We start from the raw sequence: 16451 nt of genomic DNA, 5'->3' as shown, positions 1-16451 counted from the left end.
TAGGGATTTTAGGCTTAGGGTTAAAAAGGAAGTAAGGGTAAAATTGGTATTTTCATGAAATTGGAGGGTATGATAGTAATTTAAAATCAAATTTAATCCAATAAAATTATTTCAAGAACATTATGTATTTATCAACTTACTAATTAGTTTTTCAAATAAGTACTCTAATTTAAAATTAGAGAGAATATAATTCATTTTTTATTCATAAAATTAAATTCAAAATTTCAATATTCAAATTATATAAATCATATAAAATTTTTATTTTTTTTTAATGACTAAAACTTTAAATTTTAAATAAAAAATTGTCCAATTATTATAAAAATCTCTGAGTCCTAATTGATTTAAACTCAAAGTATTATCAATTTGGCTTAAATATTTTTAGTAAAATAATTTTTTGAATATAAAATCCTAAACAATTATAATAAGTCATAATTAACTCATTATTTTAAATTTTAAATATTCGGAGTCTTACAAAAGTGAACCCGCACGATGACGATTCTGAGCGCATGAAGGAGAATAAAGAAGGACAGAAAGGAGAATGGAAATGAAGGAAGGAAATCCTGTACGTGAATGAAGAAGGAGACGAAGGTGAATGAAGGAGATCGATGCTAAGGGTAGGTTTAGCGTTAAAGTGAAAAAAGTTTCATTAAGTGGTGCACATTTGAAGGAAACGTTAGTGAGATGCATCCCAAATCTAACAAATAGGTTATCCTTGAAAAACGTTATCTTTTGTGAAAAAAGTGTATCTATTGATATTAAGATAAAGTTATGTTTTATAAGTGATCTTTTTATAATTTAAAAAGATACTTTTCAAGTGATGTTGTAATTGTGTTTCTCATTCTACTATAAAAAAGTAACACAGAAATAGCGTAGCTTATTTCAAATGTAACCTAAAAAAAATTGTTAAATGGGTGATTTTCTTGTGATGATTATTTGTTTGTGTAAAAAGTTGAACTTGAATGAATGTGGTGGTAACATAGGGACGAAGGAAATGATTCACTGCGTGTCCATTCCATTATATATCAAATGCTAAAACGTGGTTATTGTGGATGTTGATTTAGGAAATGATAGTAACTGTAATTTTTCTTGATGAACATTGTGACATTGCATTACCATATATGATCAAGTAATTTCTATTGTATATACTTCAAATATAAAAGCTTGTTTGGGCTATATATTATAAAGGTTTGTAATTTTAGCCTTATGGTATATATGCTAAGGACTGAAGAGTGTCCAAGTCTCATTGAGTGCAGCAAGATCAGCATAATACTGTGTAATCCATCCTTTCATGATTTCGGTCTCTTTCTTTCGTTGTTGTACCAACCATTCTGGATCAGTTTCCTTTGCACTCAGAATATCCAAGCAATGAGATCCTGAAAAATAAACATTTGTCCATCAAAGTATCATCATTCATCATTTGATTGGTTTAACAGAAAATGATAACATGGGGATATGAAGTATGAACACTTTACTGAGTTGTTGTATTCGCGTATCGGACACATTTCGGATACGACACTCAATGATACTCGTCCGACACGCGTGTCTGTCCAACCGTGTCTTAATAAAAAATAAAAAAATTTTCTCCAGACATACTTGAACACACCTAAATACCATTACGTGTCAACGTGTCCAATCTTATTCTTAACATGTATTCTTAAAATAAATTTAAAAATAATATATATTATTTATTAAAATAAAAAATATTTTAAATACTTTATATAATTAAAATAAGACATTAAAAATAATTTAAAAATTAATTTATATTTTAATATCAATAAAATATCAAAATATCATTATGATTTATCTAAAAAATACATTATATTTTATATGTATGCGTGTTCCCATATCTTATAAAATTTTAAAATTTGTGTGTCGATATATTTCGTATCGTATTATATTCCGTGTCCGTGTCAGTATCGTGCACCATAAAATCATGAAATTATAGTTATATTGGTTCGATTAGTAGTAGTGTGGTGATTTATTTATCTTAATTCTCCATTGTATTAGTTATTTTAATTATTTAAAAATAAATTAATTATCTACCTATTACTTAGTTATATGCTTAAAATGAGTTCTAATCTTTCCTACCATATAATAATTTATTATACATTTTATCATTAATTTTATTTGTGTTCTTTGTTTGTTGTGTCTAATATAATCTCTCATTCTAATATATATCTTTCAATATCTCACAATATCTTCTAAACTTTTGGACTATTTGGTATTGAATTATGACTTGATATGAGGTTAATTTGGTGGACAAATGATGTTCAATCATGGTGCTCATCTTTTGAATTCTTAAATATTAAAACTTATTTTATGATTATATTATTTTTTCAATTAGTCTTGTAAATTTTTATTCTAAAAAATATAGCAATGTTAATTAAAAATAATTCTGTGCATTATATGAATTATTAAACTTGTATATTTACTAATTAGATAACTAAAATATGTCATATAATATTCTTTCACTCTAACTAAAGATAAATCTTTTTACTTAGATCATCTATTGACGCCTATTGTCCAACTTCAACTAACCTACAACCTGACTGATTGATTACGGTTTTCTTTTGAAATAAATAAATAAAATATTATTTCCAAAAACATGTTATTTCAATTTTAATTTTTGAAATGTGTTTTTTTTTTAGTTTAGGATGAATTCGCTCAATCCCGACAAACTTCTATAATTTTATAGAGTTCGTCGCACTTTCCGACAAACTTCACTCAATTTTTTCCTAAAATTAGGGTCAGAGGAACTCTATTTAGCGAACTTGCCCTAAATCCAAGAAAGATGTGTATCTAAAAATTTAAAATTGGAAAAATGGGTTTGTGAAAATATTTTTTTTAATTTATTTAAAAAAAAAAAAAAAACCGATTGATTACCCATTGTCCTACCCAATTGGTCACCCAACGACCAAGTCCCCCAAACTAACCACTATCCTAGCCAATCAACCGTTAACTGGCCGTTGGTTTACCTTAGACAAATTGGCTGCTGAAAGACCTAATTGAATATCGGCTGGCCAACCAACCTCGACTTCTCTTCTCTCCTAATGGAGCCAGCTCACCCATAACTCACTAATTATCGATTCCATTGGTTCATGTTAGTCCTATGACCTTTTTTGTTGTAAACTTTTCTCTTTGCTCCAATGCTACCTATTCATCTCTTTTCCTACGTTAATATGCTCTTAATTGTTTATACAATTTCAAAATTTATATCAACATAATGTAATAAATTCTCTGTCAAGAACGTTAAATATGGTTGAAAAATTTATTTCATAATGAACATTAAATACTAACATATGTGTTATTTAAAAAAATTATGAATGAATAAGTAAACTATTTCATAATATTATTACATGTATAAATACTAGAAAAAATATATAAATGTCAAACAATTTCCTTTGCAAAGATAATATTTGATTATTTGATTTAGCCTGAGAGTATATATATATATATATATATATATATATGTACATCGCCATTTTGTAACTGATATATGGTATGAGATAAAAGAAACCTTATTGGTAGCTAATGATGCAATTATTCATTACTTAATCAAGCAATATTTGAGTTCTTTCTTTTCTAATTTGGTTATATTTATAATGATACCTCATTTATGTAAATTTGCTTGATATTTTAACATAAACAAACAATAAAACAATAGAATACCAATACATACCGTTAACTGTATTGATAGCAATAATGCTGTCTGAAATGTTGTTCAAAACTCTGAAAGTCAATTAACACAAGGTATTTAATCAAAATATTAATTTAAGATTATTATTAAAATAAAATCTCCTATTGTATTAAATATTGATTTTTAAGTACTTCTTTTCAATGAATTTTTTTCTGACTTTTTAATTAAGAAGATTACATACCCGCCAATACTATAAGGGTCTCTTAACCCATTGGAGAAAATAATGTTGCTGCCAAATCTTTGAAGGACCAATGTTATATCCTGTCATTAGTCATTACTCATTAGTGACAATAAAATGTAGCATTATTCATTATATCAATATAAATTTTGAGATATGTGTGTTTAATTAGGATATTTTTAAAGTCACATTAAAAAGAAAAATAATACTATGTTAAAAAAGCTTACATGGCCTCCATAATAGGTAGTGACCCAATGGGGACGAGGAGTGACACCAAATTCTTTCTGGCAGCCATTGGCAAAGCTCTCAAAATTGTAAGGATCAACTGTGAACATTGAATCATTTCCTATTCCAATGGGGATCACCATCTCACTACATGTCTGAATATACAAATTAAGCCAATCATAACATTCTTAGAACATTAATAAGAGAATAAGATGGTTTGAAGAAAAAATTGAGAAAGCAGAGAAGATGTTAGAGGGTGGAGTGAATCAAGAGGAGAATTTGATTAGAAGAGAAGCATTGAAGATTTAGATTGAAGTGTTGTATAAGAGAAGAGCTAAGTTTTCTAAGCAACAATGAAGTGATTGTAATATGAAGGGTGAATATAAAAACATAACGATAAGACAAAGGAAAAGCATGATAGATGAAGTTCAAGATGGGGGGTTGACAGTAAATGATTCGAGTAGAATCAAGTAGATTTCAATGAGGCACTTCAAGAACTTGTACACTCAAGCAAACAACAGCAATATATTTTCAAGAAGGGTTGGAAGGCTAGCCTATTATCAAAGGCAGGAAGACCATATACAACAAAATCAATTATAAATAATTTTGTCATGTATTTCTCGGGAAATGGCAAAGAAAATAATCTCCATGTACTCAAAGTTCTTTTGGGGAGGTCCAAATTAAAGAAACTGTTAAGTGGAGTATAATTCAAAAATCAAATGAGCATAGAGGACTAGGAGTTGGAGATCTAGAGATGAAAAATTTAGCGGTGTTATTCAAATAGTGGTAGAGATTGTCAGACGAGAACGACTCATTTGGAAGAAGAAAACAAGTTCTTGTTATGACAGGGATATGCATATACTGGCGGTAGAACATAGGTGCAAATGGTATGATATTGTAAGAGTGGTGAGGATGAATGATAATTACAAAAATATAGGTAGGGAAGGGTGGAGAATGTGTGTTTTAGAAGAGAAATTTCTGAGGTCATTTAGTATTTCATGCTAAAAAATTTGTTGTGAGTAGTGACTGCAGTGTGTGGGTTAGTTCATAATGGGTCTGGAATCTCCAATAGCGAAAAAAGTAAACGAGATTGTAAGAGAGTTGAAAATTATTATGCATCATGTGTTTTTATGCGCAGAGAATGTGGCGTGGGTGCGTAGATTAAATAAGAGCTACTGGGTGAAGACATTCATTGACATGGCCAAGCAAAACTACAATAAGGTTAACGGGGCTTGACCCAACTTATTAGAAATAGGATTAGATATAAAATATTAGATGTTACTATATATTACATAGTATAAATAGAAAATAAGCTGAGTTGTCTTGTGTGACAAACGAATATTTCATATGAAGGAAAATCAAAATCTTTAATGAGATATAACAAAGTAGTGATACTGCACTCTACCCAAAATTAACCCAAGTCTTAAATACACTCAAAGTACCTTAGGGTAATGATATATACTTTCAACTCTCAAAAGAAATAAACTAAAACAAAGTACTTCTCACCAAAACAAAGAGAAGATACACAGTCTAATACAAATTTTCTCAACGAAAAGAGATAGAGACAAAAAAAATATGGTATATAAAATATGAAAAGACACAACTTTAGCTTTAAAACTTGATAAAACTTGAAACTCAAAACTAAACTCAATTTATAGAGCCAAAGAGAGAGTGTTGATACAACCACTTAGCACTTACTAAGCCATCTATGCTGGAAAAAAAAAAAAGACGAAGCTATCACACTTGAAACTAAACCTCTAATATTAAAAGCAAAAGTCATCAATTTTGAATACAAAAAGTCAAGTAAAAATATCCAATAATCTCCACCTTAACTTGGTTTTCATCGAGTTTCAAACTTTTAAAACCACCACTAACAAACCTTCACTTTACCAAATTTACCTTCAATTTCTCTAACGTTCTATTCAAATCCCTATTTCTAGTAGTCCCATTTTCAATATTGTTTTAAAAATAAAATTTAAAACGTAAAATAAAATAAAATAAAAAATAGAAATGAAGAATAAGTAAATTGATAAGGATATAGTAAATAAATAAATTACCTGCCACCTCCAACCCTGGATAATCTCGGATACATTTTGGGGAGCATTAACTTTGCAAGTGGCATTTCCCCTAAAAGCCACGACACCTGCATATATCTTATTCAAAGTATCATTTTCAAAAAAAGCTTTATCTATGGCATTACAGATCATAGTAACTGGGTATGTTGGTGGATGATTGTACTGAGCTGCTGAAGCATACATCGACACCAAATACGATATTAAGTCCGAAGAGTTGTTTAAGGGGCTGTAAAAAAGTGATAGTTTAATTAACTCACATTTTTACTATAAACAAGAAAAAGAACACCTATTTTCAAGCCTAATACAAAAGTTGATGGCTATAAAATATATAATTCAATTAAGCTTTGAAAAAAGTCCGATTAAGAAAAACTACTTTTTATATGAGATGGATGTTGAAAACACTTTTTTTAATTTAATTTTATTTTCTAAGTTGTTCCTATTTACAAATCTATTAGAAATGCTTGTGAAACTTTTAGGATTTGTTATGATATTCTTCTTTATATAAGAGTACCAATACTTTAATTTAATCATTAATTTAAGTTTCAATTTTAAGTTTTTTAAATTTTAAAATAAATTAATTTTTGTTTTCTTAGGTACATACATTATAAGATACTAAAATCTCGTACTTTAATATAATTATTCGCCTCGAACAATATTTGTAAGATTTATTTTTTAAAAAAAATGCAAAATTTAAAAATAAAAAATACTTCATTAATAATAATTTGTATAAATTGTTTAAATAAATCAGGAGGGAATCAATATTAGGCAAATGCCCGAGATGGATTCACAATACATGTTTGTCCTTTTTTCTTATAATGTAAATCGTGGGCATATGTTGTGTTTTTTCATCGGCTTTTCCAGACGTTGTCCTGTTCATTGAGGTGTTCGTGTTCAAGTATTAGAAATTACTAATCAGCATGGGGACTTGTTTGTATAAAAAATACGGAGATACATTGCTTATGGCAATTACACCAAATGAAAACTATAATATATTTGATGAGTCCATATTTTATGACGTATTTTGTTTTGAATTGAGTGGATTTCATCACATAAACTTACATTTATTCATCTAAATAGTATGTTTTTGAGTTTTTTTCTTAAATTGTGTTTAAATGTGAAAACATACTCTTTTGTGCTTAATTCTAGTTAATTTTATTCACTTTAATCCCATTTGGTGCCTTGATGTATTTGTTAAGTAATTTCAGATTTTCAAGGCAAGCATGGGTTGGATAAGTGAGGAGAAGAGCATGCAAAAGGGAAGAAACCATGAAGAAATGAGATTTGGAAAGCTGCCAGTCCTGACCTCTCGGTACTAAATTGATCATAACTTGAGATACATAGGTCCAAATGAGGCGGTTCTAGCGGCATTGAAAAGCTAACGTCCGGGGTTTCGAAATGATATATAATTTGCTATAGTGGACTAAGTTGAAGTGTGCGTACGCACACAATTTGTGCGCACGCACAGGTCCCTGCACGTGAGCTCATTAATTGGAAACCGCTGGGGGCAATTTCTGGGCCCCAAAACCCATTCCAACTCAGTTTTTGAAGCTATTTAAGGCCAAAGTGAAGAGGAACGAAGGGGGGCAATTAGGTTTAGTTTTTATGATGTTTTCTCTTAGTTTCTAGAGAGAGAAGCTCTCCCCTCTCTCTAGAATTAGGGTTCTTTAGTTTAATTTCTTGTAATTTCTACTTTTAATTCTTGTTTCTATTTACTTTTCCTTGTCATTTTATTGTTATTGCTTCTTGTTCTTCTTCATTTCTCTTGTTATTTCCTTTATTTATGTTGTTTTTCATGTTATGAACACTTTTGTTATTTTAATTCCAATTAATGCAAATTTATGTTTCCATGTCATTTATTGCTTCCTTTAGTTGTCATTGTCATTTTCTTGCTTTTGGTATTTTAGAATTTATTATTAATGCAATTTAATATTATTTTATTTTCATGCACACCAAGTGTTTGATAAAATGCTTAGCTTAGTTTCTACTTAGTTTTCCTCAACTCTTGGCTTGACATTGATGATTTTGGTGATCCTTGAGTCATTGATGTCCATTCTTGTTTGATATATTAGAGTAGTTAGTTAATTTGGTCTCCCTTGACTCTATGTGACCCTTTAGTGTTGACATAGGACTTAGGGATTGAAATTAACTATGCCTATTCGACTTATCTTCGATGTAAGGTTGACTAAGTAGGATTAAATCTTCATAATCATCATATGTTTGTGGTCAATGACTAGGATAGGTAGCCTTAGCCTTCAATTACTTGCCAAGAGGTTTCTTGCATTTTAAGTTTCCTTTACTTGCATTTTATTGCTTTGACTTTTATTACGTTGACTTTTATTTGCTTTGATATTTAATTTCTTGCATGTTTAATTTTCACACTCTTGGTTGAGAAATTGGGCGTTTGGGTGGAATTGAGTTGTGGATGTCCATTCCGCATTGTGTAAGAATGGTTAGTTGATTTGGTTTCCATTGACGCTAGTCTTTCACTAAGTAACTAGTGAGTTGACTAGGACTTATGGATTGAGACCAATTACACCTTTTGACTAATTCTCAAGGAGGATTGACTAGTTTGTATTGCTTCCACACAATTGCCATGTTTGTGGTCCACAACTAAGATAGGAAGCCTAGATTACCCAATTCTTGCCAAGAGCTGCCATTTACATTTCTTGCATGTTCATTTACTTCCTTGATATTTACATTGCTTGCTCTCTTGCTTTCATTCCCAATTCCCCATGCTCTCCTTGATAGCCAATAATTGTACATTTCATTACAACTCCCAGAGAAGACGACCCGGGAGCTAAATACTCTCGGTTATTTTGTATTGAATTTATTATTTGATCTTGAGAATTCATTGTTGGTCTAGACTATACTTTCAATGATGGAATTCTATTTTGTGAAAATTTAGACTAATAATAGTTCTCTCGTCAATATTCCTCGTAGCCTCGACATGGTATTCTACTTTGGAGGATGCTCCTATAAAGACGCGTAAAACGTCTTTTGTAAAGACACTTATGTGTCGCATTATTATTGGATGTATTAATGAACCGGTTATTTTTTAATTTCTTAATAAATTAGAATAAAAGCGATTTTTTATAACAATAACAATAAACCCAATTGTTATCAAATCCGGTCGAACCGACTAATTTACATAACTCATTGAATCATGGGTTTTTTTTTGTTTTTTTAAAACAAAAATCAGAGATATATTTATCTTTTTATCAAAAAATTTAAACATGATTCAGTTTAGATTGTGTAAATCGGTCGGACCAAATCTGGTCTAATAATTATAATGCAGACAATTGGGTTTATTATTGTTTATATAATAAACTGATTTTGTTTTGATTTATTAAAAAAATAAATTATTAACTGATTTAATAAAAATGTTCAATAATATTATGACACATGTAAACATCTTTAAAAAAAAAGATATTTTTAGTGTCTTTATCGAAGTGGTCTCCTTTTACTTTATAGGCTAACGACAATGGTCGGATTCCACCAAGTGCATATCATACCTTTTGTATTTGCCATGTAGCTGCAAATTTCACATTGAACTTCAAATGGAGAGATCTAAGGAAATTTTTGTAAACACTAATTATGCGATAAGACTGAGTTTGAATTTAATTATTGATTTGACATTCTATAAAGCAAACATTTAATAATATGTGAATGGAACTAGGGATGTCAACGGGGTAGGATGGGGTAAGGAATGCTTTTTTGCTCTCCATTCGTGCTTCTAGATTTGCTCCTTATTTCCATTTCCATTTTCTGTCGTGGGAGAATATTGTTCTTCATTTCCACTCCTTACAGGACCTCATTTCTTGCGGGGACCTCATTTCCCATCTATGTCTGACTAAATGACAAGATGGCAACTTCTTTTAAAATAACGCAGTAGGGGACACCACTGCGAGCCAAAACACAGAGTAGTGAACGAGGTGGGGGACGCAACAACAGAGAAGAGAACGGACACGACGATAGAGTTGTGAAAAGAAACACCACGAATATAGAGAACGACGCGGTGATGGTGTGTGTGTGTGTGTGTGTGTGTGAAATGACTAAAAATATATATAAGAAATAAACTATTAAGGATAATTAAGTAAATTTATGAATTTCAGAGATGAATTTCGGGGATTAGCGGAGACAGAATGTGTGTGTGTGTGTGTGAAATGACTAAAAATATATATAAGAAATAAACTATTAAGGATAATTAAGTAAATTTATGAATTTTGGAGATGAATTTCGGGGATTAACGGAGACGGAATGGGAATCCCTGCTCGGGACTCCGCACTTGTCTCGGGAGAATTTTGCTCCCTGCCCCATTTCTGCGAAAAAAATTCTCCACAATCGAATCTCCATTCGGAACAGTTCTCATAGGGATCCTTGCGTCTCGGGGAGTTTTGCCATCCCTAAATGGAATACTAATATGAACATTTATCTTGACAAGAGACCTATACACTGCTACAACTATGCCAAAGTGGCTGACCCCTAATTATATTTTTATAATATTTTTAACTTGGCAATATAGAATAATCACTGGATATGAATTCGCACCCTGGACTTGTCTCCAAAGAGCTATGTTATTAAAAATATCTATATGTCCGAGTATCAACCTTTATAGTGTCTTCCCCAGCTTGTGTTGGAAAAATCGCTTCTAAAATCAGGAATGAGTAATAGTATACTTGTTGTTACTCCTGTTAGGAGAAAATTTTCAGGCATCAATCGCTCAAATTTTGAAAAATATCTGCTTATAGTTTTACCATCTTTTAAAAAGTTAAACAAGTACGCAATATTTTATGATATTATAGTGTATTTTTTAAGTGACCTGTAAAAAGTATGCGTCTTCAAATATCATCGCACAATAAATGCATCAATGAAAGCTTTATTAATTTTAAATCTAGAATGCTCGTGATGCATAACGATATCGTGTAAATTAATCATCTATAAATAAAAGATGAAACAATTATATAAAGATATTTTTTACTATTTCCTCTCGCTAATTAATAATATAGTGAGTTAGCTATAGAAATAATTAAATTTTATATTCAGAACATGTACAACCTATAATTATCCCAATAATATATATTCTAAAGTGGTTTATGAATTATAAAAGTGAGTGTTCGAACCAAATTGTGAATTATACGGGTATTTATAGTCACCTCAACTCAAGTTAAATGGTGGATATTTTTAGAATTTTATGTACATTAAATTGTGGATTTGGCTCGCATTTTATGTCTTTTTTTTTGGCACACTAAATAGTGGTTTTGTCTAGGTTTCATGTGTTATTTTTTACACTAAATCATGGATTATTTACGAATTTTCTAGATATAAAATACACACCAAATCGTGAATTTTTCTGGAATTTTGCAATTTCTTAAAATAGGGATATTTTATTAAATTTGTACAAGTAAATTGTGGTAACTTGTTAGATATTATTTACAAATATAAAGCCCAACTAAAAGTATCACGATTTACATTAAAAGGAATAGGATAAATATGTAAACAACTTTATTTAAGGTGTAATTACTTTGACAGTGTCGGTCCTTATAGTTTCAGCAAATTTTTAATTAGGTTTTTATATTTTTTTTAATTGAGTCCCTATACCATATTAGATTTTGTAATTAAATTTCTATCGTTACAAAAACGTTAAAATTAATAGAATATTCTGTTAAACTACATAGAATATTCAGTCAAGTGTTAGATATATTCGTTTGGTTTAATAGAATATTCTGTTAATTCTAACGATTTTGTCACGATAAAGACTTAATTACAAAATCCGATATAAGAATTCAATTGAAAAAAAAAAAGTATAAGGATCTAATTAAAAATTTAATAAAATTATAGAGACCCATAGAGTAATTAAATCTTTATTTAATAATTAGGATGTTTAGGTTAAATTGTTTCTCATCTGATTTATTTGTGTAATTTTCCTAACATTGAAATATTTCAATACTTATTAATAGTGGCGACTGTTAAAAATAAACCGTTGAGAATATTTATCTAAACAAAAGGGAGCGAAAAAAAAACGAAAAAAAAAAAATCATACTAGCAGGTGTTGAATTTGTTACTAAGAATGGAAAGGCCGTTTGGCTGAGAAGCTACTCTTTCAATTGCAGACCAAGACTTCAATATAGTTTGGTAGCATGTCTCACTCGCTTCCTGCACAATAAATTTCCATATAAGTATAAGCGTCTCTATAATGCATTTGATAAACATTTTTGAAAAAGAATAATATTAGGTAGACAAAAAAAAATAAAAAAATTTGTCTTATTTAGTATTATTTAATTATCGTAACAATTAATAAACAAATTAAAGACAATAAATACAAAACAATTGTGTATTACTCGAAAATCCCTAGTGACAATAGAGAAGTATCCGTCATGTGGCGTGATGTCATCAAAGTAGAGGATTGGAGCTGATGAGGCCAAAGCACCAATTGCCACGTGAGGGTATTTTAGTCTAAACCATGAAGCAAGCACTGCATAAAAGGAGGTTAAAAACACACACATGATGTCTCAACTTGGAAACAAATACGCGTTTGGAAATTTTTTTTAAGATGAAGAAAGTGTTTTTAATTAAAAGAAAGTAAGAGAGTATTCTTATGCTAAGTAAGCAATTTGTGTGTGAATATCGATCGAAGACTTTATATTTAAAAAAAAAAAAGATTTTTATAAAATTTTAAAAGTGTTGAATAAATTATAAAAAATTATATTTTCTTTTTATGCAAATAATTGTATTTTCTAATAAAAATATTTTTTTGAAAAGATAAAAATAAAAAAGTATTTTTCAGAAGTTAATCCAAAACATACTTTATTATCTTTTAAAATTAAAGAGAGAGAAATTTTAAAAATGTTTTAATGAATTGTTTATTAAAAAGTATTTCTTGTGTATTTTATAAAAACACAGTTATTTTTTAATAAAAATATATTTTACAAATGTTAAAAAATGAACAATGCGTTTTTTTTTTTTTTTTGGATTTTGAAATAAGATCCATCCAAAACGCATCCTAAAGAAAAGACGTTGGAAGATTATTTAAGATTTTTTGAGTAACTAACTTCCGCCATATGATCCTCCAAATACAATTACAGGAGACTTGTGAGAGTATGTGTTTTTTATATGTATGATGAGTTCTGCATAGTCAGCTATGGCTTGAGCTGAGTTGAAATATCCAATAGTACTTGCATTCTTCAATGCTTCTTCCCTTGATCCAAATGGTATTGATTTTCCATAGTATCGGTGCTGTCATATATATCAGTTATAATCCATGTCAAATTCAATTCTTTGTATTGGTGCTTCTTGAAAATTGTCATAGTAATTAAGCAGAAAAATAGTTAAAAAAACAAAATATGATAGCCAACAAGAAATAACTGACACATATATGGTATAATTTATCGACGCTAATGTGAATGAATAATACATGACTCTTGTATAAAGTTTCCTTTCATTAATAACTATTAGATTTTTTTATTAAAAGTCAATAAAAATAGTTGTTTTAATAGAATATCTTTTGATCATTCATTTTAAAAGAATATATTTAAAATCATTGAATCATGAATTGTAAACAAAAAAGTGTTTAAAAATAATTTTGACAATAAATATGATTTTAGAAATAATTTTATTAATAATACTTTATTTTATTCATATTAGGTAATTATTGATGATGATAAAATATAACTATGAATACAAATATTATCAAACTTGTTCTAAACTTTCTTATTAGCTTGCATCCCTTATATTCCTGAGTCAAGCTTTAATTTACCCAAGTCATCTTAAAAACGTATTATCAAGATGAAAATTTTCAGACAGTTATTGAGAGTCAAGCTGTTTTTAATAATTTTATTTTACAATTATAAACACGACTATTGACCGTTAATAATACATTTAAATATTATTTTGACAATTATTATAACATAAAAATAATTTACTAAGATAATTATTCTTAATTATCTTAAAAGATGCTATTTCATTTTTTAAGGATAAAAATTCTTGCTATATTAGCTAGGATTAAGTATAAGGAATTAATTTAATATTAGTTAATATTTTTTTATTAAAAAATATTTTTTAATTTTTATTCTTTCAAAGATTTAATATTAGAATTTAAAATTAATTTAAAATTTAGAGTTTAAATTTTAAAAAATTAATTGATATTAATCGAAAAACATTTACTGTCTAGTTGAATTTGTATGTTATTATAACATTTCTATAAGGAAGTAAGGGAAAATGTAACCATATATACAATACCTCTATGTATAGTAAAAGAGCATTAAAGGAAGCAGCATTGTCGGTGATAAATCCTAAGCCTTCAGGGGAACCATCAATGGGTGCTTCTGCGCCCAAATATGCAAATATTGGAGCACTAGAATTGGCACCACCCCAATACTTGAAATTCATTAGATATCTTTGTTGAAATGTTTGATAACTCTGAGGCCTATAGTTGAAGTGATCCAATGTTTGGTTGTAATAAAATGTTTTCACATCATCTGAAGAGAGTGATGATGATGCAAAGTTATTGTTGTATAAGATTGTTTCCCATTCAGGAATTGGACTTAGCCTTGGAATCACCATTAATGGATGTGTTGAACTTATAAGATAGGTGGAGATGAATATGAAAATGATCAAGCTATGTTGTTGTTTTTCCATTATTGAACAACGACTTTAGAATTGGAAATCTCTTAGCTTTGAGTTTTTTTTCCACTCAATTATGGACCTCTTTATACAAGATATATGATGCTGTCTTAGTTACATTTGCTAGAGGGTTTCTTTTTATTTATTTTGATCGGACGGCTATTTTAACGTAGTTAGACGACTAATATCTCTAATTTTTGGTTTTACACTTAATTACACATTTTGATTGGCATGTTTTTTTACTTTTATTCATGCGTGCTGGCTTAAAAATATATTTTATTTATCTCTTTGTCTTACAATAGAAACCTTGTTACTTGTTTGTATCTCGTATATTTATCGTAGTCCAGTGTATAAGATGACAAGATAAAATATAAATATGTAAACATAAGAAATAAACGTTTGAGTTGTTGTATATTCTAAAAGAGAATAAAATGAAAATCAACAAATAAAAAAAAAATTATTAAAAAAGTAAAAAAATGATAAAAATTATTCAACCAAATTATTAAATAATCAAAAAAGAAAAATTCAATTGTGAATGAAGTTCTAACTAATTTATTTATTAAAAAAGTAAAATAAATTGATTTTTATATATTTGCAACTCGTAAGAAATTATTCAAAATTAAACCATTGACAAGTTTTCAGTCACCAAAAAAATAAAAACCATTGACAAGTTTTATTATTATTAAGTAATCTATTCAATAAGATAAAGTAGTCAATTAAGAAATTGTGTAATAAAATTCAAAATTAAAATGAAAAGTTCCTGCTAAATCTTAATCATAGAACATAGAATAAGATTTCCAAATGATAAAAAGAAAAAAAAAAATTCATAACACCAAATAACAAGGGTCTGAAATGCAAGATATGACCCAATTTTTAAGTGGACGAGACTTGAGAGTATGAATTGAACTTGCGCGGCCATTGGTCACCTTAGATGTATGGAACTTCTTTAGGCACACGGAACTGCCGGGCACCTATTAAATAAGTTGATTGTGATCTATGACCATTATAGAAAAACGCATTAAAAACATTAGTTTTTGGATTATAAAATTTAATTATTGGACTTTTGGTTTTTATCATGAAATTTAATTTGGATAAAAAATTTAATTAATTTTAAAAGAGATCTTAAAAAACATAAGAGTTTATATTAAAATAATTTATACATAAATTATTCTGTATTTGATTTTTTAGTCACAAAAATACTTATTTTAATAAAAAATAATAAAAAACCTTTTACTATAGAATAGTTATTTTTTAGATTAAGTACTGTTTTCGTCCTTAAGGTTTGGGGTGAAAATCAAATTCGTCCCTGACTTTTTTTTATTATTAAAATCATCCCAAACATTACAAAACGTTATAAAATTGTCTTTTTCTACTTTAATTTTATATTTTTTTTATCAAAATACCCTTAATAATTAATATAAATAATAATAAAAATAATATTAAGAAATAAAAACAAAACCCTTCCTCCATCCTCCCAAACCACTCCCGTATCTCAGCAATCACATACACTAGCATCGCCCAAATCACTTTAAGCTCTTAATATATCAAAATCTGAGAGAGAACTTATCCGAACTAAGATCAATTGCATTGCATATAGTGCCCACAAGACAAATAAAAAATCTTGAACACTTGGAGCATCCTACAACAATAAACCTAC

The 16451-nt window shown here is 28.7% G+C and overlaps 1 protein-coding gene across 1 annotated transcript; it reads right to left on the bottom strand.

Moving 5' to 3' along the window:
- Positions 1-1056: 1056 nt before the first annotated feature.
- On the bottom strand, positions 1057-14879 carry LOC107614517 (uncharacterized). The gene is made up of 9 exons (XM_016316704.3): positions 14411-14879; positions 13225-13408; positions 12514-12647; positions 12216-12328; positions 6158-6401; positions 4103-4255; positions 3879-3958; positions 3680-3729; positions 1057-1373 (listed from the first exon to the last, which is right to left on the bottom strand). Exons 1-9 carry the CDS (start codon positions 14807-14809, stop codon positions 1216-1218), a joined length of 1515 nt encoding a protein of 504 aa, XP_016172190.1. The 5' UTR covers positions 14810-14879; the 3' UTR covers positions 1057-1215.
- Between the last annotated feature and the right edge of the window lie 1572 nt (positions 14880-16451).

Source organism: Arachis ipaensis, chromosome B8 (assembly GCF_059453495.1).
Source record: "Arachis ipaensis isolate K30076 ecotype BB chromosome B8, ASM5945349v1, whole genome shotgun sequence".
In the NCBI taxonomy this organism is placed as follows: Eukaryota; Viridiplantae; Streptophyta; class Magnoliopsida; order Fabales; family Fabaceae; genus Arachis; species Arachis ipaensis.
This window is presented reverse-complemented; position numbering and strand designations above follow the sequence as displayed.